Here is a 26,952-nt window from a genome sequence, read left to right as displayed (position 1 = left end):
CCCTTCCCCCTCCTAAGAAAAGTGGTCTATTTTAGAAAAGTGGGTTAGTGTAATTAATGTGTCTATTTTATGTGTTAATATTACCAAATTGTCATTTGTTTGTATGCGTATTAAATTTGATTTTTCATATTTCAAGACAAGTTAGTAGTATTAATTAGAGGTATGTTGGTGGTAACCGAGGTTTAAACTCCGAACCTTGCATATATTATGTATTGTTCCTATCAACTGAACTAAACTCACGATGAGAATCTATCCTTAAATTAGTTATATTTTTCAAATCTGTGTGGGAAAAAAAAATGTAGGACAACAATTATTTGTGAATGAAGCTAAGGTAGTACTTTCTAAGTAGGGTTCTTAGTTTATGAACATTTTCTCATTGGGCATGATAAGAAAAACTTGATAACCAACCGTTGCAAAAGCAAAAGAGGTAAGGTAATTAGTATTGAGAACCCACCATTATCATATGCTGGTTGGATACAACTTTAATTATTGCATTTTAATTTAGTACTAGTGGTAATGTAATTGGAGCAGGCCATTATTTTGTCCACAGAGCTCAGTTTGATGACCCAGTGAATAATTCTGAGACACTTCGACTGCACCAGAAACTTTGACCCACCATGAAACCCCATTGTTTTAGGTTGAATATATTGTGTTGTTTTTTAATCAACATTCAACACACTTGAGATTAATGACCCACACACACATATATACAATATATTAGAGGTCATTTTGTTCCTTTTCTCATTAAACCTTTTCAACCAAAGGTCGCATAGTGAATAGTGTACCTCAGAAACTTAATATCACCATTAGTGGAAAATTCTTTTTGTAAAGATTCGAAATTGTACCGCAAACTTAATGCCTTTCTCACAGTCACTCAGTCAGATCCTATTCAAGTTGTTTTTTCACTGTTAGTTGGTTTTTCTTACCTGATTAATAGTGACAAAAATCGAATTTTGTTCCAGATAGCTGTTTGGTTTTTCATAGTACGGGTTAAAAACCAAAATTTGCTCCACTTTGATGTTTGTTGTAGTTAAAATTCTGGATAATTTGAAACAATAGTAAAATTATGATTGATGGTGTTTCTTTGATGGTATTTCTTTCCTTTTTAGTTACAGCAATAATGTGGAGAATTATTTGACCATAATTCTTAGGCCAAGATTGATGTGCAGAATCTTCCCTGTAGTTTTTAAGGTGGTTTTCATTAAGTGGGAAACACAATTCATTTTCCACCAATTGTTTGGTTTCCCTGTAGTTCCGATTTGATGTTTATTGTAGTTAAAATTGTATTTTGAATACAATAAACAATACAGCATATGAAAGTGTTTTAAAGTTGAAGAAATGTGATTTTTATTTTTCAGCAGCAAAGGTTAATATACTTGATAACAAGTTTACTTATATCGTGAAAGAATGTAAGTGTAATATTGACGGGTTATGATCCTATTCATTTATAATTTTTTTCATTTAGAAAGATAAAGACACACAAAATAAAAAATAATTAATGATGGTGGAATACCCATCACCTATTTTTCAAGTCTATCTCTTTTCAAATTGCATATTAAATTTATTTTTATAAATTGAGAGGATATTGACTACCAACGTGAGATACTTTATTAGCATTTATTGCATCTTGATGTCGGTTGTGACTCCTCCTCTGAACATGAGGGGAGTGTAATTTACTCTTAAAAATATAAATAAATAGTATTTCAATTTTTGGAAGAGTACTTTCTATAGTGAATTTTTTATATTTGTGTAACAAATAGTGTTAGGTGAGATTTGTGTTGAATAGGTACAGAATTTCGATTTTCATAGTAATATTTGGTAAATGAATTGGTCTAACCAAAACCTATTAATAGACATTTCTCGGTACATATGGAAACTATGGATGATGCTTGGACCATGTTTTAATTTGGAATGGGAACAACAACCGTTCTAATTCTCTCTAGACTTTCCATTTTTCATATATACTATTAAAAGGGACTCTCCTAAACGTTAAAGTATTTAATACTCCATCCGTCCCTAATTATAAGACCCTTTTGTTAAAATTACGGGAATTAAGAAAGCGGATATTTGTATTAAAGTTGTTTGTAATCACTATTATTTTTACAATTTTATCCTTAAAAGAGAGAGTTAGTTTATATTTTCCATATGCTACTTATTGCTGATTGAAGAAAAAGATGTATAATAAATAGGGGCATGTATGTAAAGAAATAATTAATGCAGTTAGAAATAACAAAGAGGTCTTATAAAAAGGGATAAAAAAATTTCTCAAAAGGGTCTTATATTAGGGACGGAAGGAGTAGTTTTTTTTTCTTTGACGGGATTTTATAGTTTTCTTAGTTATGCATATAAAGAAGTAATACAAGTTTTTTACAAAATCGGTTAATTTTCTCTATAAAATGTCAGTTCAATGATAAATATTTGACTTCATTACCTAAATGAATAGAACTCAAATTTTCTCATATATTTATTTATAAAATAATAACTAGTATCACTTTAACTAAGAATAATTTTCTCTTGCCTTATTTTTATTCTATTTTACTGAGTTAAGTAATATTTTTTTATAAGCCTTAGTCAAGTAATTAATGTTAGTGGCGTGTCAAATCTGAGTCAGCAAGACAATCCCAAAAATTCACTCTTATAAGGCACCCTATTCCAAACAGGTGGACTTGTATGAAATAAAACCCTGTGAGAGAATTATGGTTAATAATAAGTTCAAAATTATGGTAAATCATGTTCCGTATACGGTAAATTATTGCCACTTTTATTAACCTTTTACTAAATATAATTAACCATATATTTAAATTATCTTAATCATCTAATTTATTTGCAAATTTGAGTATGAAAATAACAACTCTTTTCTTAATGGTTAGACATATATGAAGAAGTAACACAAGTTTTCAACAAACTCAGTCAAGTAATTTATTTGAAAAGCCAAAGTTAAGTAGTTAATGCGACTTTCCTAAAAAAAAAAAAAAAAAAGTGGTTAATGTGACGGACATGCCATTTCTGAGTCAGCAAGATAATCCAAAATAAAAATAAAAATTCACTCTTACAAGGCACCCTATACCAAACATGTGGACTTATATGACACAAAGCCTTGTGAGAGACCCTAAAAAAAAAAAGGAGGCATATACTTGCTTGAAATGCAAGAGGACTACCTAAAATGTCACAACAAGAAACCTTCTCAACGTGTGCCTTTTACCACTAAGTTATGTGTTAAAATGATGGTGAAAAACATGGGAACTGTATCTTGAAGAATAAGACAATAGGAAAGATAAAATAGGTACCAAGAGATGCTTCTATTTTGTGGTTAACAAAAGTATGAAATGGACAGTTGATTGGTGGAATTGGCTTCTTCTTCTACAAGATATAAAATGTTTGAAAAGGGCACTGTACCAACAACAAATTTTAATTCATGATCATTATACAAAGGAATTTAAAATGTCATTAAATATCCTTTTCAATAAAAATGTCACAAAATATGAATTGACATTTGCAAAATCTTCACCCTTGTCTAAGCAATGTCTCTTCTTTATCTCTCTTACCCTTCTTCTTGTTATTTACCTTCACATTACTTCATGTGCATGAGCCACACCACTTCACCAAATGGGGTGGCTGCAATCCCTTTTCTCTCCACTGAAGAAAATATGGCTCAAGCTAAATTCAACTCAAAAGAAGAGTACGTTCAATTACACTCTCCATAGTTGCATTCTTATTTACATATATATGCTTATGACTTGTGTTCTCTTTTTTACAATGTTTGTGCACTTTGCTTAAAGCTTATATTCTTGAACCAATCAAATCAACCAACAATACCAGTACCACAGTTTTTTTTTAAATTAACTAAAGAAATATGCCAAATACTTTTCTTTTTCTATATTCATTGAATTTATTATTTTCTTTCCTTCTACTCATACTTAATTTTTCAAATATTTTCCTAATATTTCAGGAAGAGGGCTTTACATTCTATATGAAGATGTCAAATCTTGCCCCTATGAAGATGTGCACGTCCTCTGGTCCATACTAGTGGAATCACATTCACCTTCTTTGCCATTGAAAAAATGAAGGCCATGGGGACATTGCAGGATTGAGAAGAATCTCACCATGTACATACAAATAATTATAATGTCCATAGTACATAGTGTTTTCTTTACTTTTAACTTTTGTAGCTCCAAAGCATAATGACTCTAAAATTTTGTTTTTAAAGCGACTGCTATAAGCTCTTACTATTTATTTATGATTTCATTTTCTTTTATTCTAGAATGCTTTTTATTTCTGAACCAATTTTCAGCCATCTCTAAAACCTGCATACATCAAGGCAGGGTAGTCACAGAAGCATTTCTTGATATTTTAAAGAAGGAAAAGGAAAATTCTGTTTTTTTTTTTTCTTGTTAAGCTATCTGTTTCAAGTTGTTCAAAAGGTTGTTTCTTACATTGGTTTCCTTGTTGAATTTGACTTGTGAAAGCACAAGCTATAACTTAGTCAATTACAAGTTATTAGGCTACATAAAATTGAGAAATTAGGTCCCCTCATTCAATCACATAGCAACTTTCATAACAAAAAGTCTTCCGTGCCACCCGACAGTAATGTAGCAGTGACACTGACATGCATACCTTACCAAAATCACTGAAATTGCACCTGATTAAGTACAAACCGCTTTTAATAAAACTAGAGTAATCTGAAGAGAATAGGCATTTATAAATCATAACATGAGAGAAAAATGAAGAGGAAGGCGAAGAGATGATGCTAAATTGTAAATAATCAAGCCAGGATGAATAAATAGTAACTTCTGATTAAATAGTTCTGATTTTCTTTTCATGTCTTTTTTCTTTCTGTTCAATAAAAAGGTAGCATATCACTGAAAAATTTGTCTGTTTAAAACTGTTCATTCTCTCATATCTTCATGTATGTGATACTTAGCCAAAATGTTATAGGTTTTTGAGCATTTTTTTACCACCAGGTTTTATTGCCCATTTGAAGCTATGTGATATTGATGAAACATATGAGAAGTACACCCCCTTCCTAATACTCCTGCAAAATAAAAAGTGAGAATAAAAATGTATTATATTGTTTATTTTTAGTAAAATGGACACTAAATCTTATTTAATTGATGGCAAAAATAGCTACTTTTGATGCTTTGTAGCCTAAAGATCTGTTGTACAATTAAAAGAATATGGACAGATTCACTTAATTCTAACACTACTTCTGAAGCTAGAGCATACATGTCATATGCACCAAGTTTGTTACAAATAGATTCAACCTGAGGTCCTCAGGGGTTTGGTATATGTCAGGCAATTGATAATTTGAACCAACAAAATCAGTTATAATTTCTCTTGAAAGAGCCATATCTCGTACAAAGTGACATTCAAGCTCTATGTGCTTAGCTCTTTCATGAAAGACTAGGTTGGATACAATGTATAGCATAGTTTGATTGTCACATATAAGTTTCATTGCCTAAACGTCTCCTAATTCGAGCTGTTGGAGTAATTGTCTTAACTACATGAGTTCACAAGTTGTATATTCTGCTTCTGCACTAGACCTTGTAACTACATTCTATTTCTTACTCCGCAATGAGATCTAATTTCCTCCAATAACGACACAATACCCTGAAGGCTGAAGTGGGCCTAATATCTAGTTGGTTTACAAATGAGCAATGGTTGCCTATTTACAGGTGTGAAAAGTACATTCAAGATACTTCGTTCTAAAATTTTCATGAGATTTCCTAATACAAATGTAGTATCGATTTATCTACAGGCTACAGCTGAACCTGCCCAATTAGCATCAGAATACGCCAAAACATTGGTGTTACCCTAGTTTTCATAAAGTAATCCTTTACCCGGTGCAATCTTTATATAATTAATTAAGAATGTGAATCGGAGTGTTTTTCCAATGGTTATCACATGGTTCAAATGATCAATTGGATGACATATTTACCAAGCTTGGATCTATTTGTAACAAGCTTGGTGCATATGACATGTATACCCCAGCTTGAGGAAGGGTGTTAGAAATTCGAATTAAGTAAATATGCCACATTCTGAGGTATTTTTCATCATTTGGTGATTTCATATAAATCGTAAACATATGAAATGTCTTACAGCATTATAGAGCCGACGAAGAGAGGGATTCTGAGACATTTTGTAGCCAATCCTTAAAATGGTTTCAACAATCTACCTCTACCTGAGAGATAGCAGCAAGAGGGGCGACAGTAATCTAAACAAAAAGCAAAATCATGTTAACCACAATATGTCTAAGCTCTGTCGAATAATTTTTATTATATATACTCACAATCACATATCCTTTCTGCAAAGATTTGTGATCACCATTATCATGATCAAGTTGGACACCTCGTACCTACAAAATTAAAATAGTATACTACATCATACTCAAGAAAAAGTCTAAGCTGTGTAGCCTGGTTAAAACAAGAAGAATTCATCTAAAAAATTGGAAATAAGCTTATTTAAATGAATATAGATTTTCAAGTAAGCAAAATCAACATACTTCTCTTGCAAATAAAAGACTTCCAGGTGATATAGATGACACGTTAAAATCTGCTTGGGCTGCAGTTTCTGCATTGGTCATATCAAATAACTTTTTTCTTCCTTCCGTCTCAGAGCCGATTTTCTTCCATCCCATCTTGATTAGACTTTTACCTCTTTTTGGGAGACGCAGAAGAACAAAAAATTAATCTCAAGTCTTTGCATCATAACAAATTAACAAAGCCAACATACCTAATGATTAGTAACAATGCTTGGCACATCTATATTCAAGAAGCACTTTTGAGTAATCTTTGGTTCTTTACATCAAACAGTAAAGCACTTATGATAGGTATGCATGCTTGCGCAGCAAGTGTGAAATCGTGCAGGTTACTCGTTCCTTTAGCCCTGAATTGATAGTATCCTCTAATGGTCAAATAGGACAGCGATTGGCAACTTTTCTACCAGATGATATAATATAATGCCTATGAGCCTTATACTAACACTAATCCAGCAATATAGCCGAAAAAGTAATGCATAGATACCAGTCATATGAAATGGAGATAGAAGGTATATCATAGAAGAATGCCTTTCAAACTTCAGCAACTGTGCCTGAGTAACACTGCATAAAAGGGAACCTAATCAGTACAATTATGAGAATGCTGTGGAGTAATGAATGACAATAAAATGGCTCACATTTGGTGGTAATGAAAAACAGCCAAGAAGCAGGCAGAGTTAGGAAAAGAGTAGGGTCCATTCCGACAATGTAATTACTCAAAATGCAAAACAAAAAAATCAAACATCGAGAGTACCAGACCAAATCAGCTACGGTAGGAAAGAGTGCTTTGGAAATACCCTGTAAATGATTTACATTAAGGACATTTTGTAAGAGGAGGTAAAGAATAACCCAAAAAATATAGTAGTAAAGAAGAAAATAAGCAGGCATATTTGTGCTTGAGCATGTGCGAACAGTGTCAGAATGTGCAAAAGCAAAGAAACTGCATAGGCTGTGGTTCCATCAAGGTGAGCTTTCTTGGCAGATATAGGGTGAAGCCAATGTAATACCGTGACTAACATCTGATTTCTCACAAGAGATGATTCAATTATGAAATAGTTTACTAACACAATAAAACAAATACGAATACCAACCGCAGGTGCCAGAAAAATCATGAATTAATCCAAAGCATAGGTCTGATTTTATGTACGATTGATCAGAATGAAACTGAAATGACAAAAATACCAATACATTAGCATCCAAATGTATATTGTTTGAGAAGATTTTCTAATAAAAAAGCACAACACTGTAACAATTGATGAAAACTAGGGGAGACAAGAGTGGGAGGACAAGAGTGTGCGTTTGTGATTGTGATCGTCCATCTTATTATTATTGGATGCAAGGAATTGTATAGAGAGATACTGAATGTGAGTTTGCAAGGAATTGAAAAATACTACTTAGTACAACAAATGCCAAGTTGGGGGTGAGAGTGGAGAGTAGATAGTAGAAATAACGCCTGGTAGTCCCACATCGCTGCAAAGAAACATTTCATACATCAACATGTATTATACATAAATGCTTTTGACATTGTTTATTCGCAATTCCATCCCATGTGGATATGCTGTCACATTCTGCAGCTTTTGCTGAGGAGACGGTGCCAGATTTGGATATGGAGATAGTGCTGTGTAAGATGGCCAAAGATGTGATTTTGTTTGACGGATTCGAATATTTTTGGCTTCTTCAACCGCGTTGTCTCCATGAGTTTGAAATTTATTCAGATGTTTATTTTGATCCACCATCATCAATTTATATTTTTCTTTCTTCATGCTATTATTAATTGAAAGCATTTTCAACAGAAAAAAGTAGTTTTAATTTAATTAATAATAATATGAAGAAAAATATATTTAAATAAAATATTATTTTTAATGTTGCACGTTTGGAACTAAAAATGAAGGAGTTGTGCTAGAGTAATGTGGCATTGTGAACCTCTACATAATACACTCACAATTGGTTGCATAATTGGAGATACTCTCTCACTTAGGGGTGAGACAAAATATTTGAGCCGAACTCATACAAACCATGATCAAGTATGGTGCATTCTGCGAGTTTATATGGGTTTTTGGATATATGGTTAAAAACGATTAAACATGGTCGAATTTGATTATGGAAATTTAAACATGTCGGTGATCGAACTCAATTGAGGTTGAAAGATTACAAGTCTTTTTTGTCTTGTCTTAAATAATGAAACTTCGTTTCTTTCAAAATAATCTATGAGTCATTCAAACACAAGGTTCGAGATGGACTATAATGTTGTAGATCCAAATTATGCCCCTCGAATTGTCGTAGAAGTTTTACAAAGACTACCTAAATAAATAAAATGGTTCGCATTTGGTGGTAATGAAAAACAGCCAAGAAGCAGGCAGAGTTAGGAAAAGAAAAGAGTCCATTCCAACAATGTAATTACTCAAAATGCAAAACAAAAAACTCAAACAGAGAGTACCATACCAAATCAGCTACGGTAGGAAAGAGTGCTTTGGAAATTCCCTGAAAACAATTTGCACAAGGACATTCTGTAATAGGAGGTAAAAAAATAACCCAAAAAATCTATAAAAGAAGAATGCAAATTGCAAAAGCACAGAAAAACATAGACTATACGGAGGAAGAAAAGGAAAAACAGAAATCAAACTAGAAACTGCATAGGCTGTGGTTCCATTAATATGAACTTTCTTGGCATCTATAGGGTGAAGCCAATTTATACAGTGACTCGCGGCTGATTTCTCACCGGAGACTCAAAATTGCGACATTAACAAAAACTAGCAATATATTAGACTCAAAATGTATTGTTTGGGAAGATTTATAATAAAAAACCAGTAGAAGATGATAAATAAATAAATAAATAGGAGAGTTGGAGGAAAAGAAGAGGGTGCATTATGAATCAGGGGCGCAGACTTGGAGATTGTATAGATTGGTGGCAAGGAATTGAAAAATATGAAAATATTAGAATTGAAAAATAGCTACTTGATACTAGCAGAAAGATATAACGCCTTTTAGTCCCACATCGCTTCAAAGAAACATTGCATACATCAAACATGTTTTATATAAATGCTTTTGACACGGCTTATCATACTATGCTCTCTAGTTATATGCTGTCATATCATCCAACGGCTCTTGGCTCTGGAGACGGTGCTGGATTTTAGAGGTTGAGAAGGTGATGGACACGTTGGTCTTGATTCTATATCAAGATATTTTTCTAAAACTATTGTTGTTGTTGTTCTACACCATCTGGACCTCTATAATTGGTTCCGTCAAATTCTAAGTTCAAAAGACAAAATGAAAAGTGATTGAGGGAGGGACATGAGGGATATGATGGTTGTTCTCTATCCAGGTGACAATTTGATCCATCGATCCACCATTCATTCAATTTATTCATTGGTTAATTCATACAATCATCTATTATACAAAAAATCAGGCAATGGATCACCTCAAATGATAGTAAAGAGAAATAAACCTACTCCTCTTGCAAATAAAAGACTTCCAGGTGATATAGATGACATGTTAAAATTTGCATGTGCTGCTATGTCTGCATTGTCATATCAGATAACATTTTCCGTCCTTCCGTCTCAGACGTGATTTGCTTCCATCGCATCTTGATTAAACTTTTACCCTGTACCCCTTTTTGAGAGAAACTGAAGAACCAGAGATTATTCCTAATTCATTTCATCATAAGTTAAACAAAAGCAACCATATATACCTTATAATTAGCAACATTGCTCGGCACATCTACATTCAAAAATCACTTTTGGGGGTACCTTTGGTTCTTTATATCAACCGATAAAACGCTAATGATAGGTATACATGCTTGCGCGTCAAGGGTGAAGTCATGTAGATCACTTATTTCTTTAACCCTGATTGATAGTAGCCCAAATGGTCAAATTGGATACTAGTATAGTTGCAGTTTCTGTACCAGATGATATATGATCGATATAATACAATGACTATATGTGAGCCATATATTAACAACAACTCTTTAAAAATTCAATTCAAAACAAACATTTAATATAATCCAGCAATATAGAGACAGAATTATTGCAAAGATAACAGTCATATGAACTCGAGATAGAAGGTATATCATAAAAGAACACCTCTCGGACTCCAGCAACTATGCCCGAGTAAACAATGCATAATAGGGAACCTAATCAGTAGAATTATGAGAATGTTGTGGAATAATGACTACTGAAGTTGAGCTATACTTCTACTCTTTTGGTTAAAGAAAAGGGTTTAAAATTGTATCTCCTCTCCTTCTCTGTCTCTTGATCAACATTCTTTTTTAAGTCGTAACTTAGTGGAATAATTTGCAGTTTGAAGTAGTAAAATATTATTAAGATGACCAAAGATGTAGAAGTTTCACAAAAACTTTTTAAAGACTACCTAAATAAATAAAATGGTCTTTGTTCAGTGATAAAGATAGATTATACGGAGGAAGAAAGAAAAGCAGAAAACAATCCGAGCTAATGTGTTTTTTAATTGAGAAGAAAGAAACGATTAATAATTGATGGAGTGCTAATTACCCACCCTTTGGATGAAGAATTGTAGAGAGAGATACCGATTGTGAGTTTGTTAGGAATAGGAATTGGAAAAGAGTAGAAAATGCTTAGTACAAAAACAAATGAGAAATGATATTTGTACAACCATTTTTTAACAACTTTATCTCATATATTCACATTATATTCTTATTCTCTCTCTTCCTTTTTCTCTCTCCATTGTTTTTGACCAATGAAAAGAGAGAAAAATAAGATTGTCATGAAAGTTGTTAGCAAATGGTTGTTCAAATATCATTGCTCGTAGAAATAAGGCCTTAGAGTCCCACATCGTTCCAAAGAAACATTGCATACTTGAAGATATCTATCTTATATAACTGCTTTTGACACAATCAATCAGCCTACAACTGATCTAGTCCCTTCTCTAGCGGAATGCTCCTTGGCCCTTGGCTGTGGAGATGGTGCCAGTTTTGAAGGTGGGGAACTAGCTGCGCAATATAGGTTGAGATATCTTTGGCTTGAGATATCTCGTATCTTTTTAGCTGGTGCCATCCAATTCTGAGTTCTAAATTTTGAGTTTTAAAAAAATAAGAGTGATGCTTAAAACATACTTAACACACATCTCAACACATTATTTTCTATTGATTGAAATTCATACAAGTCTTGTTAGATTTTCCATGTGTTTCTAAGAAACAAGGGGTGTGAGAACAACAAGTGTTGCTTTTCTCACATTCATTGTTTCTTAAAAACACATGAAAATGACAAAAAAAAAAATCGTGGTAGTTAACCACCATTACTTTACAACAAAAAACCGGCGTTAGGAGTAATTGTCATAATTCAGGACAAAAAACAATTGTGTCATAATTCAAATTTGGGTTGCCTAACTCGAACTATGAGTCCTTTCCGGCATTCTGAACGATTATGGATGGTGCAATTCAAATTACAATGATGTGTAATTCATGAATTACACACTGCATCAATTAGTTTTATGTATTTTTTGTCCAACCTGTTACACATTTTGACGTACTAATACATAATGAAATGAAATTTGTGCTTAAATTCAAGGAAAATGAGTTTAGTTTTCAGAAAAGCAATAATCATTCAAGTTACCTCATTCAAATTACCTATTAGGTTACATGAATTTGAGATATTTAGCCCCATGATTCAATCACATAGCAAGTTTCATAGAAAAAGTCCTTCGTGGAGTAGTGAAACTGACATGCATACCTTAGCAAAATCACTAGAAATCTAAATAATTTCTTTTGCACCTGATTGAGTAGAAGTCACTTTTAATAAAACTAGAGTAATCTGAAGAGAATATGCATTCATAAATCATAACATAAGGATAAAAATGAAGAGGGAAGAGCCGATGTGATATTGTATTATTCATATGACATTTGACTCTATATGGGAAGCAGCTAAACTATCATAAGCAAGCCAGGAAGCTTAACTAACTTCTCAATTCTAATTGAATAATTCTGATTTTCTTGTCATGTCTTTTTTCTCAGTTCAATAAAAATGTAGAATGTCACTCAAAAATTTATCAGTTTAAAATTGTTCACTCTCTCGTCTCTTCATGATTCTTAGCCAAAGTGTTATAGGTACTTGGGCAACTTTTTTACTACCCAGTCTTATTGCCAATTTGAAGCTATGTAGTCTCGATGAAAAATATGAAGCACCCCCATTCCCAACACTCCTACAAAAAAAGAAGTGAGAATAACATTAGAGTATATTTGTTCAATTTTACTGAAATGAACACTAAACCTTATTTAATTGATGGCCAAAATAACTACTTTTTATGTTTTGTAGCTTAAAAGAAAATTGAATCAATGTTCTATAGGATTATAACAATGTAAGAGTTATCAATTATTAGTAATGGGTTCAGAAGACTATTCACTTGGGCATCTATTTTAGAAGCTCAAATCAAGTACTATTAAATACTGATATTAATATTATTGATTTTGTGATAGTGTGGATTTACGTGTACAATTCACACCAAGAAGAACAAGGAATAAGAGAAGAGAGGAACTTTCCACCTCCATAATATCACTCGAAACGTAAAGTTTATGTTGTCCGAAAGTACACTTCCGAAAACATCTGTTGTTTAGAAATGTGGTAGGTGGAGAAAGCTGCTCCCTAAGAAAAGGCAGATATATCTACGACTCAGCTAAGCCATAAATGAGTTCCAAGCCCCACACTACTCATTTGTTGGTATGTCAAGTGTGAGTTAGAAAGTTCCACATTAGATGGAAAAGTGAAGATTCAACAACATATAAGTGAGAGGACCTATATACCCAAAGTCTTAAAGTTTTGGGTGAAGATGTGGTATACAACTCACTTGTGTGGTTGCTCTGATAGCCCAAAGTGATGATCTCTTTGGCTCGCCTCACGAACCAACACCTCTCTCCCCCTGACAAAACAGAGTTACGCTTCAATTTTATCAACTTATTTTGTGTTCCTATCATAAAAAATTTAAATGTCAATTTTCTAAATTTTATACTTTTGAAACTTGCATTGCAAGAATACTTGCTAATAATTTTATCCTAAAGAATAACTGGGTGCTCACATTCTGCATGATTAAAACTTTACAAGTTTGGTTCCATCCATAGACACCTGCTGCGGAACAATTTGTGATATGTTTGTAACACAAGTAAAAAATTAACTCATGAGAGTTACACTACCAACAATGAAAACAAGTTCATAGATGATAGATGGATGCTCATAATGCGCTTTAGATTTCATTACTGATTTTTTTTCATGGATAAACAATGTGTCTTTGTTGATAAATAATTACAACCAGTAAAGAATGACATAAAACCTTCTCAAGCACGTCAGCAGTGTATGGAATGAGATATAAGGTTCACACTTCATACGATATCAGCCAAATACTTGGCGCACAATGTAAATGACACTTTTGATAATGTACTAACTACCAAAGATATCATTAAAATTTTAGTAATGTCCTTAAAATTATGTGCAGGCTTGGTTCAAAATTTAGTCATCTTAGAGGTGCTATTTTTTTTCTTAACTGAACAGGATATAAAAAATATAGCAAAATTTTGAAATTGAGGTTTTCATATGTAATTTATGTAAATGTATATTCTCTATGTATTCTCAAATCTCGCAACTTGTACTTATAATGGTAATACAATAAATACATTGAATTCCTAATTGATAGCCCAACCTAGGAAGTTGTAAACTCTAGGAATATTAACAAGCATAATAGGAAGTTGTACAATTAAAGGAGTGTGGATAGATTTACGTAATTCTAACACTCCTCCTCAAGTTGGAGCACATATGTCATACACAGCAAGTTACAAATAGATTCAACCCGAGGTCATCTAAGGGGCTTAGGATATCCCAAGCAATTGATAATTTGAAATGACAATCAGTTATGATTTCTCCTGAAAAAACATTATCCCTTACAAAGTCTCAGTCCATCTCTATCCATTTAGTTCTTGCATGAAAGACTAGGTTGGATGCAAAATGTAGTGTAGCTTCGTTGTCACATATTAGTTTCAATACCTTGACGTCTCCTAATTTTAGCTGTAGGAGTATTTGTCTTAATCACGTGAGTTCACAAGTTGATGCTGCCATAATACGATATTCTGCTTCTGCACTAGACCTTTCAACTATGTTCTATTTCTTACTCCGTAACGAGATCAAATCCTTCAATGAAGACACAATACTCTGATGTGAATCTACTATCTAGTTTGTTTACAAATGAGCCATGGTTATCTATTTATAGATGTGAAAAGCACATTCTAGATACTTGGTGCTATAATTTTCATGACATTTCTTATCGAAATATAGTATTGATTTATCTGATGGTGAACCTGCCCAGTCGGTATTAGAATAGCCCACAACTTGTGTGATACCCTTGTTTTCATAAAGTAATATTTTACCCGGCGCACTCTTTATATACTTAAGAATGCAAATCAGAGTGTTCCAATGGTCAATGGTTCAAATGATCAATGGGTTGACATATTAGCTTAGTCCCTTAGAGGACCTCGGGTTGAATCTATTTTTTACAAGCTTGGTGCATATGACCCCAGTTTGAGGAGGTGTGCTAGAAATTATAATTAAGTAAATTTGCCAGATTCCAAGGTGTTTTTTATCAGTTGGTGAATTTTTGCAAATTATAAACATATGAAATGTCTTACAGCATTATAGAGCCGATGAAGAGGGAGATTCTGAGACATTTTGTAGCCAATCCTTAAAATAGTTTTGACAATCTACCTCTGCCTGAGAGATAGCAGCAAGAGGGGTGACAGTAATCTAAACAAAAAGCGAGATCATGTTAGCCACACTCTGTATTATGTCTGTTTACTGTCCAATAATTTTTATTTATATATACTCACATATCCTTCCTGCAGAGATTTATGATCACTGCTATCATCATGATCAAGTTGGGAACCTTTTACCTGCAAAATTAAAATCGTTTACTGCATCATACTCAAGAAAAAGTCTAAACTGTGTATCAGTGTTTAAAACAAGACGAATTCGTCAAAATATAGTGGAAATAAGCTTATTTAAATGAATATAGAGATTTTCAAGTAAGCAAAATCAACCTACTTCTCTTGCAAATAAAAGACTTTCAGGTGATATAGATGACACGTTAACATCTGCATGTGCTGCTGTTTCTGCATTGGTCATATCTGATAACATTTTTCGTCCTTCCGTCTCAGAGGTGATTTGCTTCCATCCCATCTTGATTAAACTCTTACCCTGCTTAGTTAGCATGTACCCCTTTTGGGAGACACAAAAGAACAACAGATTAATCATAAACCTTTGAATCATAACAAATTAACAAGTGCTATCTGCTTCTTCAAAAAAAAAAAAAAAAATGCTATCTGGCTATTTCATTTTTGTTATACATTTATTAAACTAAACAAACAAAAAAAAAACATACCTTCTGATTTGCAACGTTGCTTGGAACATCTATATTCAAAAAGCACTTTTGAGGATATCTTTGGTTCTTTATATCAACCAGTAAAGCACTTATGATAGGTAAGCATGCTTGCGCGGCAAGGGTGAAGTCATTTAGGTTACTCCTTCCTTTAACCCTGGATTGATAGTAGCCCCAAATGGTCAGATATTAATCTATGAGCCATATATATTAATAAAAGCTCTTAAATATTCAATTCAAAACAGACATTTAAGATAATCCAGCGATATAGCCACAAAAGCATTTCAAATATACCAGTCGTATGAAATGGAGATAGAAGGTATATCATAGAAGAATGCCTCTCGAGCTCCAGCAACTGTGCCTGAGTAAACACTGCATAAAAGGGAACCTGATCAGTACAATATTTTTTTTTGAATGGCAAGTGTTAGTGGTTAGATAATTTTTCATCTTCGTCCGGGTTTTAACTCGGGAACTCCAACTCATCACCCCTTAGCTCAATCCATAACAATTATGAGCGCAAAAATGATGTGGATTAATGATACAGAAGTTGAGCTATACCACTACTCTTTTGGTTAAATAAAAAGGACTTAAAATCCCATCTCCTCCTACCTTCTCTCTTCACAAACATGCTTTTTTTAGTCGTAAAGGGATAATTTGCAGTTCTGAGTAGAAAAGTATTAAGATGACAAAAGATGAGGGAAAAGAGACACTACTTACATGTGATAACCACAGTTGTTACCCATGTTTATGCCACTTATTACCTGTAAATATGCATGGCACATTAGAAACCAGCTGGACGAAATTATTTATCTTGCGTAGCTTTAGTCAAAAAGATCTTATATGTGAGAAATTTCTCAGAAAAATAAAATCTCAAACAAAATAATGAAAGTGAAAAACCAGAAGTAGTGAAAATAAGGGACAAAATCTAAATGCTGAAGAATTTTACAAACACCTTTCAAGGCCTAGCAAAATAAATAAAATGGTTTGCATTTGGCGACAAGAAGCAGATAGAGTAAGGAAAAGAAAAAGAGTCCATTCCAACAATATAATTACTCAAAGCAAAACTAAAAACTCGAACTGCAGGAGCAAGGAGAGGGCTGTCATACCAGATCAGCAACTGTAGGAAAGAGTGCTTTGGAAACTCCCAGAGAAGTGCAATCAGCTGGAGTTCCTGTTAAGAATTTGCATAAGGAAGGACATTCAGTAAGACAGTAAAATATGTACTACTAATGCATTTGAAAGTAACTTATAAAATAATTAAAAAGTAGAGTTACACAGTTTTTATTTTTTAATACAAATTAATGAAAGGGATCTGCCAGAAATTCATCCGATGAAAAACAGTATTACAAAGATATATCAAATAATGTATCAACAGCATCATCAGAAAACACATTGATTATCAGGAAGAAGGAGAAAAAACAGAAAACAAACCAGAAACTGCATAGGCTGTAGTTCCATCAATGTGAACTTTCTTGGCAGCTATAGGGTGAAGCCATGTAATACTGTGACTCACAGCTGATTTCTCACTGGAAATTATCCAATTTTGAAATTGTTAACTAACACAATTAAATAAATAACAGTACAAATCACGAGTGTTGCTAGAATTGATTTTGAGTAAATTGATTCTGACTAATAGTGAGTTGGAGGTAAAGTGATTGGTGTTTGGAATTTGGATACATTCATGTAAAAGTGAGTTAAACTATAAATGAGTGTAAAATTCAATTCTAGAATAAAAATCCTAACTTCAAATAGAATCAATCAATTCTGGAGGCAAAATCAATTCTACTAAAAAAAAATAATTGTACATATCCGGAATCAATTTTGGTCTATTTAAAAGCGGAACCAAACATAAACATACACTTAATTAACTGATTCTCGTAAAATAGGGTGAGAGTAACCATAATGGCTTAGCATAATCACTGACGTAGGGTTGATGAAAATGAAAGTGAAGAATAAAATGAAAGAGAGCGTTATGTTACGTACGAATCAGGGGCGCAGATTTGGAGATTGTATAGATTTGTGTCAAGGAGAGCTTTAACCAAAGCTCTGAGGCCAGGTGCATCGATTCCATCATCGTTTGTGATCATGATCGTTCCTCTGTTATTCTTACCTTCCTCCATTTTGCTTGAATACGAATTACCCTTTCGATGAATGAATGAATGACTAGACTAGCTAGAGAGACAAAGATTGGGAGTTAGTTAGGAATTGAAAATTGAAATATACTACTGTACGAATATGGCGTTATGTCTTTAAGCTAATATTCCCTTCCACCAATTAATTAATTTCTTTCACACTTCACTGCTTCAATAATAATCTACAAAATTACCTATAATTCTTAAAAGTGATTTTAAAAATATAAAAAATAAAAAACACTGGTGAGACTAACTTTTAATTTATTTTTTTTGAATAATTTCAACAATCAATTTTAAATTATATAATTCTATCCGGCCATGCGAAAGCAATAAGTTTTAGGGAAATATTAAGTAGTGTTGTCGGGCACTAATTAAGGACTTTAAATAGTAATTTTTAAGCTTAATAAGTTATTTGGTCTCCTAATTAATAGGAATAAAGAAATAAGGATGATAAGCCCTTAAAAAAATAACAGTGAATAGTGTAAAGAAACCATAATAATACCATTAGAGAATTTTTGGTAAATAATTAATCAAAAAAGAAAGAATAAATTGTTTTTAAAATTAAAATTTAGATCATTTGATCAAGCATGTGAGCATTTAATGAATTGATGAGAGACGTTGGATTAAAGTTGAATTAATGGTTATGATTTGGTGTCAAATTTAATTTGACACCATGGTGTCATTTGATCTATCATATATATATATATATATATATATATATATATATAATCAAGTAAGAGAAATATTAATAATAATAATAGACACTCACGTGGGAGAAAAAAAAAAACATAACACACATAACTTTCCCTTTCCATTCTCCTCTCACTCCCGTTAGCTCTCTGTCCCTCATTCCTCTTCTTCCATTTCTTTTTCCTTCCTTTCCCAAATCAATCATCCTTAAGAATAATTGATCATCTAAGTAAAGCAACTTCATATTCAAGCTCTATTGGTAGAATTTTGGGGGTTAGGGTTTGTGCTTTGAAGTAGAAGGAGAATACCCATATTGTGAGAGTTGCTCATTGAGACTCTTTGAGGTATATTTATCAACTTACAATTCAATTAGTGTTTATTTACACATGATGATTCGTTTAGAAATTATTTTGTAGGTTAGAATGGATAATATAGGGATTTCATGGTTAACTCTAGTTAGAGAAGTGGTAGAATGAGTTTCTAATTCATGAGAAAATATTATTGATGTTCAAATTCGGTGGAAATTGCTCCGGTGGTCATTCAGAAAGGCATCACTAGGAATTGAGTTCTTTCGTCATATCTGTGAGTTGATAACGATCATTATCATATATTTTCACTATTAATATTATTGATATTTTGATAATTTTCTATGTTAAAGTGTTTTATAAAATGGGGAACACACCCTTTGAACATTTTTCTTCTCATTGATACTTATGTTTAAAGTCATCGATATTATTATGGTCTCTATTTGAATTTATCTATGACTTATTGAGCAAATGATTTGAAAATAGATGTTTGGTTGCATATACTATGACATGGGTTTTGAGATATGGAGAAATACGGTTTTGAGGTATATGTTTTTGGGAATTTTCGATCCTAATATATACTCGCTTTGACGCTAATTATGATTTATAAAGTATTGGATTTGAAATGGAGATTTGATTGCATATATTGTGTGCAATAGTTTTGATATGTTCCTACAACTAGATTTGACTAGTTTTGATATGTTGTAAAGCATAGTTTTGAAATTTGTGTTTTTCGAAGATTTTGATATTAATATGTAATTGATTTGAATTGGATTTGAATTTTGATTTATTTATGATTATTAGATTCACCATTGAGTTTTGATGGTACATATTTTGGCATAGTTTCTATATGTTGTGAAATACGGTTTTAGAGACGTTTTGAGAATTTTGTTTTGAGAATACGATTATAATTGTGACGACCTAGGTGCACCTAGTATGTGATTTTAATTAGGTAGAATTACCCCGTTAGATGGAGCCGCCCCTATGGAAAGGCCGCCATTAGGAGGAGAGGGCTATCAATGAGAGGTAAACTCCCTAATTGAAAATGTTTTACACTTTGTTTTGAGTCGAGAGAAAAGAGCTATCCGTTAGATGGAGCCGCCCCATGGAAAGGCCACCATTAGGAGGAGAGGGCTATCAACGAGATGGAGCTAGTTCTCGATTCACCCATTTGATTATTTTTACCAAAGTTAGATTTCTATACTTTATTTAAAGTTCATTATTTTGGTATTATGAAATTGAATATGATTTTATATTTTCTTTGAAGTGATTATTTTGATTCCATTTCATTAAGCCCGATTTTTATATTCTATTGGATTTGATTATCTCGATTCCTTTTCATTATAATTGATTTATATATTTTCTTTAAAGTTGTGGATTGGGTTTCACCTCTTGACGACATTGAAATTTTGATATAGTCTTATTTGGTTTGATAAAATTACAAAGTTTTATGAATTTTCATGATACACTTGATTGTGAATTTATTATATTTTTATACAGTTACTAGCCTTGTAAGTTAAAAATTCGATTTGAGAAAAATAAATAATCATGCCCTTGTGTGTTTCCCTTCTAGTTGGTGGTGGTTGTTGTCTCTCACTAAGTCCTTGTGACTTACTCTTTTATTTTCTATTTTTTTCAGATTTTCAAGCAGCTAAGTAGGAAGCTGCTAGTAGACTCAAAGTTCAGCCGTGTCACTCTTTTTGGTAGGCTTCTTTGATGGATGTCTCTTTTGTTTATGTATATGTTGAATCAGAGTATCTGCAGCTAGTTGGAGTCTAGGAATGTTTTATTTGAGATGTACAAATATGTACAGGATTAAAGTCTTGGAAAATATTCAAAATACAGAGGATGCTCTGTCGAAATTTCAGTGGATATCATTTTAAGTCAAATTGAAAATTGCTTAAATTATAGTCGTCAATATGCTTGTCGGACTAGGATGTTCTAGTTTGTGCGCCAGTCACGGTTGTGAATTTTGGGTCGTGACATTCATCCTCTCAACTCCAATGTCTACCATAAATCCCAAATTAATTTTTCATATCTAAACTCATAAATAAAAACTTCCGGAGTGTAATCTCTTCCCAGTCCTCTTAGACGTTGTTCTTGCCATCGCTCATCATTCTTGTATTGCTTCACTTCTTTTCATCTCTAAGACAAAGATCTTTGCGTTTATTTTTAACTTCTTTCGATATACTTAACTCTCTATATGCTTGCTTGTTTAATTAGATTTACCTACTGGGTCGGTTTATTTAGCTTCTGGTTTTTAATTCATCAAAATTACTAGTTTTTAAGTTTATTTTGCCCCAACTTTAATTCGTTTATTGTATTTCCCAAAATTAACTGCATTATATAGCTGCTGTCAAATGCTAAAATTCTACATTTGAGAATAATTTTTTGGTTTCAAAGTGGTTCATGGGATACATAAATTCATGTCGTTCATGTGAATTTCTACAAGTATTTTGGATTCCAAATTGAGTGTCTTACAGTGCCAAATTTTGTATGTTGTCATGTGTATGTGTATAAGTACATGCTTCTAATGGGGTCACTAAGGGTCTGTTTGGCAAGACCAATAAGCTAGCTTGCAGCTATAGCCTATAAGCTATCAGCTAGCTTTTCAGGTATCCGCTTTTTTTACCAAACAGAGCCTAGGTGGGGGGATCAAGCTTGTAGCTAACCAATAATGGGAGAATGAGAACCTCATGTGATACAGTTTGCTTATATCAAAACTTTTGCAGTGCAAATGGAACTTTCCTGTCATTGAAGAGAGTTAGACAGGATAAACTTTATCGTTCAAATCCTCAAAGATAAAACTAATGTCAGGTTCAAGGTTTCTCTTCAGTAATGGCATCCTTTCACAAACCTTAGATGTTCCTCCCGTCAAATTCTTTCTTGAAGCTAATCCAGGTACTTGAGATACATTCAAACATTTAGTAAAATAACTCCTACAAAAATTTTGTAAAATCTTTTCCTGGTTTGTTTCTGGCCCAGGTGCTTACACGACATCACGTACTCACAATAATGCTTCATGCTTGTTATTTTGGGAAAGACACATGAAAAGACTTTCAGAATCTATACAAATTCTGTCAAATTTGGCGCCACAACTTTTGTTTAAATCTAACAATGCGGCAAGTTTGCTGCCACTGGCACCAAATTTTCAAGTTTCACAGCCTGCATTGCAGATGCTTGTTAATGATTCAGTGGGGAAGGTCTTACCCATTGCATTGAAAGAGAGGGTCAATTCCAAGGAGCTGGCCATTACAACCCTTGTTGGTGGTAATCTGGAGGAATTGAATATATATGATGAGACTATGAGTGAGGAAAATATGAGCAAATCTTTTGATGTGCATGTGCATATTGAGACTTATGTTCCTCCTCAGTTTGGTATTCGAGGAAATGGTGCACATTTGGCTGTTGCGGGCTATGGAAGGAACGTTGCAGCTGCAAAATATTCAGATTGGGTAAGGTCAGTTTATTATGCTACCTGAACCCGAATTAGAATACAAGTATTACTGAACTCTTCTATGCTTTTCCTTAAATCCCATATAAGAAAAAACAGGATATTGGTGAGTTAAGGTACAATATCAGAAAGTTTGTATTTTTTTCTCCATTATTATTTGCTTAAAGTGGTTTAATGAGTTGTCTTGACTTTAGTATTGTGGCATTCGACAATATAAAATTTCAACAATAATTTTTCCTGCTGCTTGTAGTGCTGGTGTTCATTCAAATTACTAGGTATAACTTTTTTCTTCAATGCAGAATTAGGAAGAGTCTGGAAAAGCTTAGACCTCCATCAGTGACAGAACTGTTGCTGTCTTATAATGGTGATCAAATACTTGAAGGTTGTGTGACAAACTTTTTCGTTGTTTGCCGCAAGGTGAGCTTATTTTATCTCAGCACAAATTCTAAGCTTATTGTTGACAAGCTTATTTGATGCTAGAATTTTCTGTGCCCTTTCTGTTAGTAACTACTATATGGTTGTATTACCTCCTAAAATTTGAACCAAAAATCTGTTGCTATAAGTGGTTGTATTGTCCATGCTTTAATTTCTAAAAGCCGCGTGACTTCTGAAATTTGAATTGTTTCAATGCTAAAGTTTATGCACTGAACTTTGGTGGAGATTAACAACCATACCTTTTTATTGAAAACATTTATCTTCGATTTGCTTTGGATTATGATAAATGTCATAGTGAATTCCTATTATTTGTTTGTCACGTTGATAAATAAATCAATATTTACCTTTTCATTCCATTTCAAGACTTTATTGGTTTTATATTCTTTTTTTATATTCTGTTTAAAATATTAAGATATCATTTGCTTTCTTGATCGTTTGATGCTCACTTTCTGAAGATTTCACAAGGCAAAATGGTTTTGATTCTCCTGCTTTTCTGCTTTTTGTATGTCTGTTTGTTGAGACATTATATGAAATAAACTTATGTGTTGTGGACTTTATTTTATATTTCTTCATGTGGCAAACATGCACATACAAATTTTATCGTTCATTTCTTTTTATTTCATATTAGGATCGGGGTTCAGATGATGAGAAGGCTCCATATGATCATGGAAATAAAAACTCTTTTGAAGTGCAGACAGCTCCTATCAATGATGGTGTTCTTCCAGGGATAATACGTCAACTAGTGCTTGAGTATGGTTTGTTTATAAATCTAATTTTTTTACTACTATGTTTTTCTTCAACCAAAAAGGAACTATGCCCTTTCTAGAAATTTTTAGCAGAATTTATGTTACTTACTGTGAACTATAGCTCAAAAATAATATAAAATCAGGACTTTATCTCAATATCTCATATTGCTAACAATAAGACTGAGAACAATGCTCTTTTGTTTTTGTTGCATTTGAATTGTCTGCTGATGGTTTATGGTCTTGTTTGTGTAAATGTGGATGAGCTCATTTTTTTCGATCCCCTGCCCAATCAATACAAATTTTTAGTTTTGTTTCCTATGATGGAATTCTTAAAACTATTATGTTATAGATATAAATCTATTCGTCAAATCCTGCTAGGTCCATAGGAGAGCCTTGCTTTCACTAATATTTGGAATTTGTCTTGGCCATAGAAATGTTCACTTCAAGAGCAAAATGAAACTAGTAATGTTTTTTTTGTCAGGAAGATGTGAATGAGTTAAGTCCAAATATTATAGAAATAAATTAGACCAATGTCATATTTATATAGGATAGAAAATAGCAAGCACAAACAGGTTTTTCTCATGTGATTGGACATGATTTACACGTGTGCAGGGTATGCAGGAATGAAGGAATCCCATTTCGAGAAGTTTCTCCATCATGGTCGGAACATGAAACTTGGGAGGAAGCGTTCATCACAAGTATTTTTTGTCTTTTCATTTATTCATCACAAGTGTTATTAAGGATAGAATAGAGCCCAACTTTGCAAAAAAGTTCTTTTGAAAATGTGACTAGCCGATGAAGCCTCATAAAAGCTGTACACTAAAATGACCTAGATCTAAATCAATGGCTGAGAGTTTTGATGCATTTAAACTTTGATTCAGTCACCACCAGACTGTGGTCTAGAAAAGTAACTATTCTACATTAATAAGCTGTAATTACTTTTCCTCACAAGAAAACTATTTAGTACTGACTTGTAGATGCTAGTTGCTTAGCATTTACTGGCTTATCTACGAGTTTGGTAATTTAATTTACAATTACACTGGATTGTGAGTTCAAATATCAAGCCTTTTTGCAATCTTAAACTATTTCTTTTAATTATTTATTCTACACAAACTTGCAAGATTTCAGTCTCTCCTTTTTTGGTCTTCTCTAAAACTCACTTGGCATCTAATGTCATTCCAGGTAGCTTGAGGCTTTTGCAACATGTTGATAGTATTCAGGTTCCAACAGAATGGCAATCAGCCCATTCTAAAACGTGGAAGGATATATCATGGACAAAAAAACAATTTCAGGTGGTAAATTTTTATTGTCCCTGCATTTATATTAATTTTATGTTATGATTTTCTCAATTTGAGTAAATGCAGGGTGGACCTGGGATTATCACAACATTAATCCAGGTAAATTTATGCATTACTTTCACATTTTGAATTGGGATTGGGGTAGGGAAAGAAAAATTAAACACTCATCTTCCACTATATATGTATCCATTTACAAAGTTTGTGGTCTTTAAACTTTATTTTGAATAAACTAATCACACTCATTGAGATAAAAAAAATCTTCAAAGCTTTGACTCAATCAAGTTTTTTCTTGTTTCTAATTATGTGTTTGTTTTGGCGCTTGACAACCACGAATGTGCGTTTAAGAGCCTTGAAACGTGAAAATATAGAAGCTACAAATTGTAGCATCTGTCCAAACGCACGTTCAGTACACATCCACCGCCAAACAAACAGGCACTAAGCCATATTTCCTAACATTGCAATTATACTACCGAAATTGCTATTTGTTTTAATCAGGAAAAGGTTATGGAGAAAGCGATTTTGGAAGGGTGCCCAATAAATAACATATGTGCAAGATGAAGATCCAACTTCTTTGCTGGGATTTAGTTGAGCTTATTTCCTCCCCTCGTATGTTGGTTATACTGATTACCGACAACGACATAGTTTCTCGATGAGTAAATGATGAAAATGTAATGATTGTAAACTCTAGGAAGATGTCCACTTTACTGATATGAAATCTGAACAACTTTATGAACAAGTCTGTTGTTTAATGAGCATTATTGTATATTAATATTCGCATATACCAGGCACCCGGTCCTTTGTCTCAAAATTGTGAGCCGGGTTTTTTATATTATAAGGCTAGAGAGCAGTTGATTATATATATATATATATAGTTAAATCTATACTATATACAATTGCAAATGTTTTTGCCTTTTATAATTAGTGTCATGGAAATTTAGAAATTTAATTATCGATTGCCAAGTGGCACAATGCACAAGTGTATAGCTTATTAGAAAGGTAGCATTTCTTGACCAAAAAAAAAAAAAGGAAAGGTAGCATTTAATATAGATCATTGTACATTAATAGGAGACAAATAGTAATTGTAAGAAATTAAAAATATGAGACATAATTTTAAATGGTGTGTAACTTATTTTTTAATTCTTTATTTGAACATAAAAAAAGTAATAATTTCAACAACTTGAGAATCACTTGAAGAAAAAAAAAAGGGGGGTCGTACAAATTTTTACACGTAGAAAAATACCCTGTAAAAAACGATCCTAAAAATTATTTTAATGTAAAAAATATAATACCATTAATATATAGTAAAAATGACCATACAAATTACTACATGTAGAAAAAAAAACCAACTGTATAAATTATTACATGTAGAATAATATTATGTGAAAAAATGACCTTAAAAATAGTTTACCGTGTGAAAAAATTATTAGCGTGGAAAATTAAAGTTAAAGGCTATTAGGGTACAAAAATTTGTTGACTATGTTATGGAATTGATTCTTAATTTTACAAATCACAAAAAATTAAAAGTTAGAGTCGACAATGACTGGATTTGAATTACCAATTAATATTCCATAAAATCAATTAATTTGATCAGATTTTCATAATGTCAAATTCTACAAATCACAAACTGTATAATGCATACATTACATATTATTAATAGTTTTAAATGTCTTGAATTGATTTTCCATTTTGAACAAGTTTTAGGCTCTAAAGTGTGGTATTTTCAGCCTATAAATAGAGGCAACTCAAATGTGAAAAGGACACATTTTTCATGAATTCCGTAGAAGAAAAAAAACTATCCTTTGTATTCTGAGTACAACTATCATAGAGTTTTTCTATTCCATCAACAATTTATATTTATTGTTTAATTAAAATAAAACTGACCCCACCCATGTTTTCCACTGTATCGTGGGTTTCGTGGTTTTAGTTGTCGTAGGATATAGCAATTCTTTTTAAGAATTAAAAGGTATTCATGGCTT

The 26,952-nt window shown here is 32.6% G+C and overlaps 2 protein-coding genes and 2 long non-coding RNA genes across 18 annotated transcripts; 2 read left to right on the top strand and 2 right to left on the bottom strand.

Moving 5' to 3' along the window:
- Positions 1-3,536: 3,536 nt before the first annotated feature.
- LOC11418294 (uncharacterized) lies at positions 3,537-4,237 on the top strand. The gene is made up of 2 exons (XR_003006989.2): positions 3,537-3,679; positions 3,950-4,237. It is a non-coding gene; the product is annotated as an uncharacterized lncRNA (long non-coding RNA).
- Positions 4,238-4,773: 536 nt separating this feature from the next.
- On the bottom strand, positions 4,774-8,218 carry LOC25485222 (uncharacterized). Of its 4 annotated transcripts, none has more exons than XR_005643877.1 (8): positions 7,624-8,218; positions 7,171-7,330; positions 7,020-7,096; positions 6,730-6,882; positions 6,500-6,653; positions 6,287-6,352; positions 6,097-6,211; positions 4,774-5,032 (listed from the first exon to the last, which is right to left on the bottom strand). It is a non-coding gene; the product is annotated as an uncharacterized lncRNA (long non-coding RNA). The 4 variants fall into 4 exon arrangements; XR_005643879.1 differs by having other exon boundaries at positions 7,292-7,330; XR_003006992.2 differs by having other exon boundaries at positions 7,171-8,218.
- A 4,061-nt stretch (positions 8,219-12,279) lies between these two features.
- On the bottom strand, positions 12,280-18,161 carry LOC11417330 (5'-nucleotidase SurE). Of its 8 annotated transcripts, none has more exons than XR_003006976.2 (12): positions 17,900-18,161; positions 17,348-17,442; positions 17,023-17,087; positions 16,634-16,677; positions 16,211-16,288; positions 15,920-16,073; positions 15,583-15,756; positions 15,369-15,431; positions 15,171-15,285; positions 13,574-13,623; positions 13,346-13,465; positions 12,280-12,703 (listed from the first exon to the last, which is right to left on the bottom strand). XR_003006976.2 is itself a non-coding variant. In XM_024770345.2 (10 exons), exons 1-9 carry the CDS (start codon positions 18,034-18,036, stop codon positions 15,175-15,177), a joined length of 921 nt encoding a protein of 306 aa, XP_024626113.1. In that variant the 5' UTR covers positions 18,037-18,160; the 3' UTR covers positions 12,280-12,703; positions 15,171-15,174. The 8 variants fall into 8 exon arrangements, 2 of the variants coding, with proteins under 2 accessions (XP_024626113.1, XP_024626125.1); XR_003006980.2 differs by having other exon boundaries at positions 13,346-13,417; XR_003006978.2 differs by having other exon boundaries at positions 13,574-13,620.
- Positions 18,162-18,820: 659 nt separating this feature from the next.
- On the top strand, positions 18,821-25,807 carry LOC25485220 (uncharacterized). 5 transcript variants are annotated; one of them, XM_024770340.2, is made up of 11 exons: positions 18,821-19,082; positions 19,155-19,320; positions 20,683-20,746; positions 21,776-21,944; positions 22,029-22,503; positions 22,797-22,914; positions 23,561-23,682; positions 24,300-24,376; positions 24,861-24,970; positions 25,043-25,075; positions 25,472-25,807. In XM_024770340.2, the coding sequence occupies exons 4-11, from the start codon at positions 21,854-21,856 to the stop codon at positions 25,532-25,534; spliced, it is 1,089 nt and encodes a 362-aa protein (XP_024626108.1). In that variant the 5' UTR covers positions 18,821-19,082; positions 19,155-19,320; positions 20,683-20,746; positions 21,776-21,853; the 3' UTR covers positions 25,535-25,807. The 5 variants fall into 5 exon arrangements, with proteins under 5 accessions (XP_024626108.1, XP_024626096.1, XP_024626087.1 ...); XM_024770328.2 differs by having other exon boundaries at positions 18,822-19,082; positions 19,174-19,320; positions 24,291-24,376; XM_024770319.2 differs by having other exon boundaries at positions 18,822-19,082; positions 19,160-19,320; positions 24,291-24,376.
- Positions 25,808-26,952: the final 1,145 nt, after the last annotated feature.

This window comes from Medicago truncatula, chromosome 1 (genome assembly GCF_003473485.1).
Source record: "Medicago truncatula cultivar Jemalong A17 chromosome 1, MtrunA17r5.0-ANR, whole genome shotgun sequence".
Classification (NCBI taxonomy): Eukaryota; Viridiplantae; Streptophyta; class Magnoliopsida; order Fabales; family Fabaceae; genus Medicago; species Medicago truncatula.
The sequence above is the reverse complement of the archived record's forward strand: the minus strand, read 5'-3'. Positions and strand labels throughout refer to the sequence as shown.

Excerpts from the sequence above, each read along its gene's own strand:
- LOC11417330 (XM_024770357.2), bottom strand. The coding sequence starts at position 18,036 with ATGGAGGAAGGTAAGAATAACAGAGGAACGATCATGATCACAAACGAT. Across the intron at positions 17,443-17,899 it reads CAAATCTGCGCCCCTGATTC|TGAGAAATCAGCTGTGAGTC; the intron begins GTACGTAACATA and ends GATAATTTCCAG. Across the intron at positions 16,678-17,022 it reads TTCCTACAGTTGCTGATCTG|GTAATAAGTGGCATAAACAT; the intron begins GTATGACAGCCC and ends GCATATTTACAG.
- LOC25485220 (XM_024770335.2), top strand. The coding sequence starts at position 21,854 with ATGTCAGGTTCAAGGTTTCTCTTCAGTAATGGCATCCTTTCACAAACC. Across the intron at positions 22,504-22,796 it reads AAATATTCAGATTGGGTAAG|AATTAGGAAGAGTCTGGAAA; the intron begins GTCAGTTTATTA and ends TCTTCAATGCAG. Across the intron at positions 24,971-25,042 it reads GGACAAAAAAACAATTTCAG|GGTGGACCTGGGATTATCAC; the intron begins GTGGTAAATTTT and ends GAGTAAATGCAG.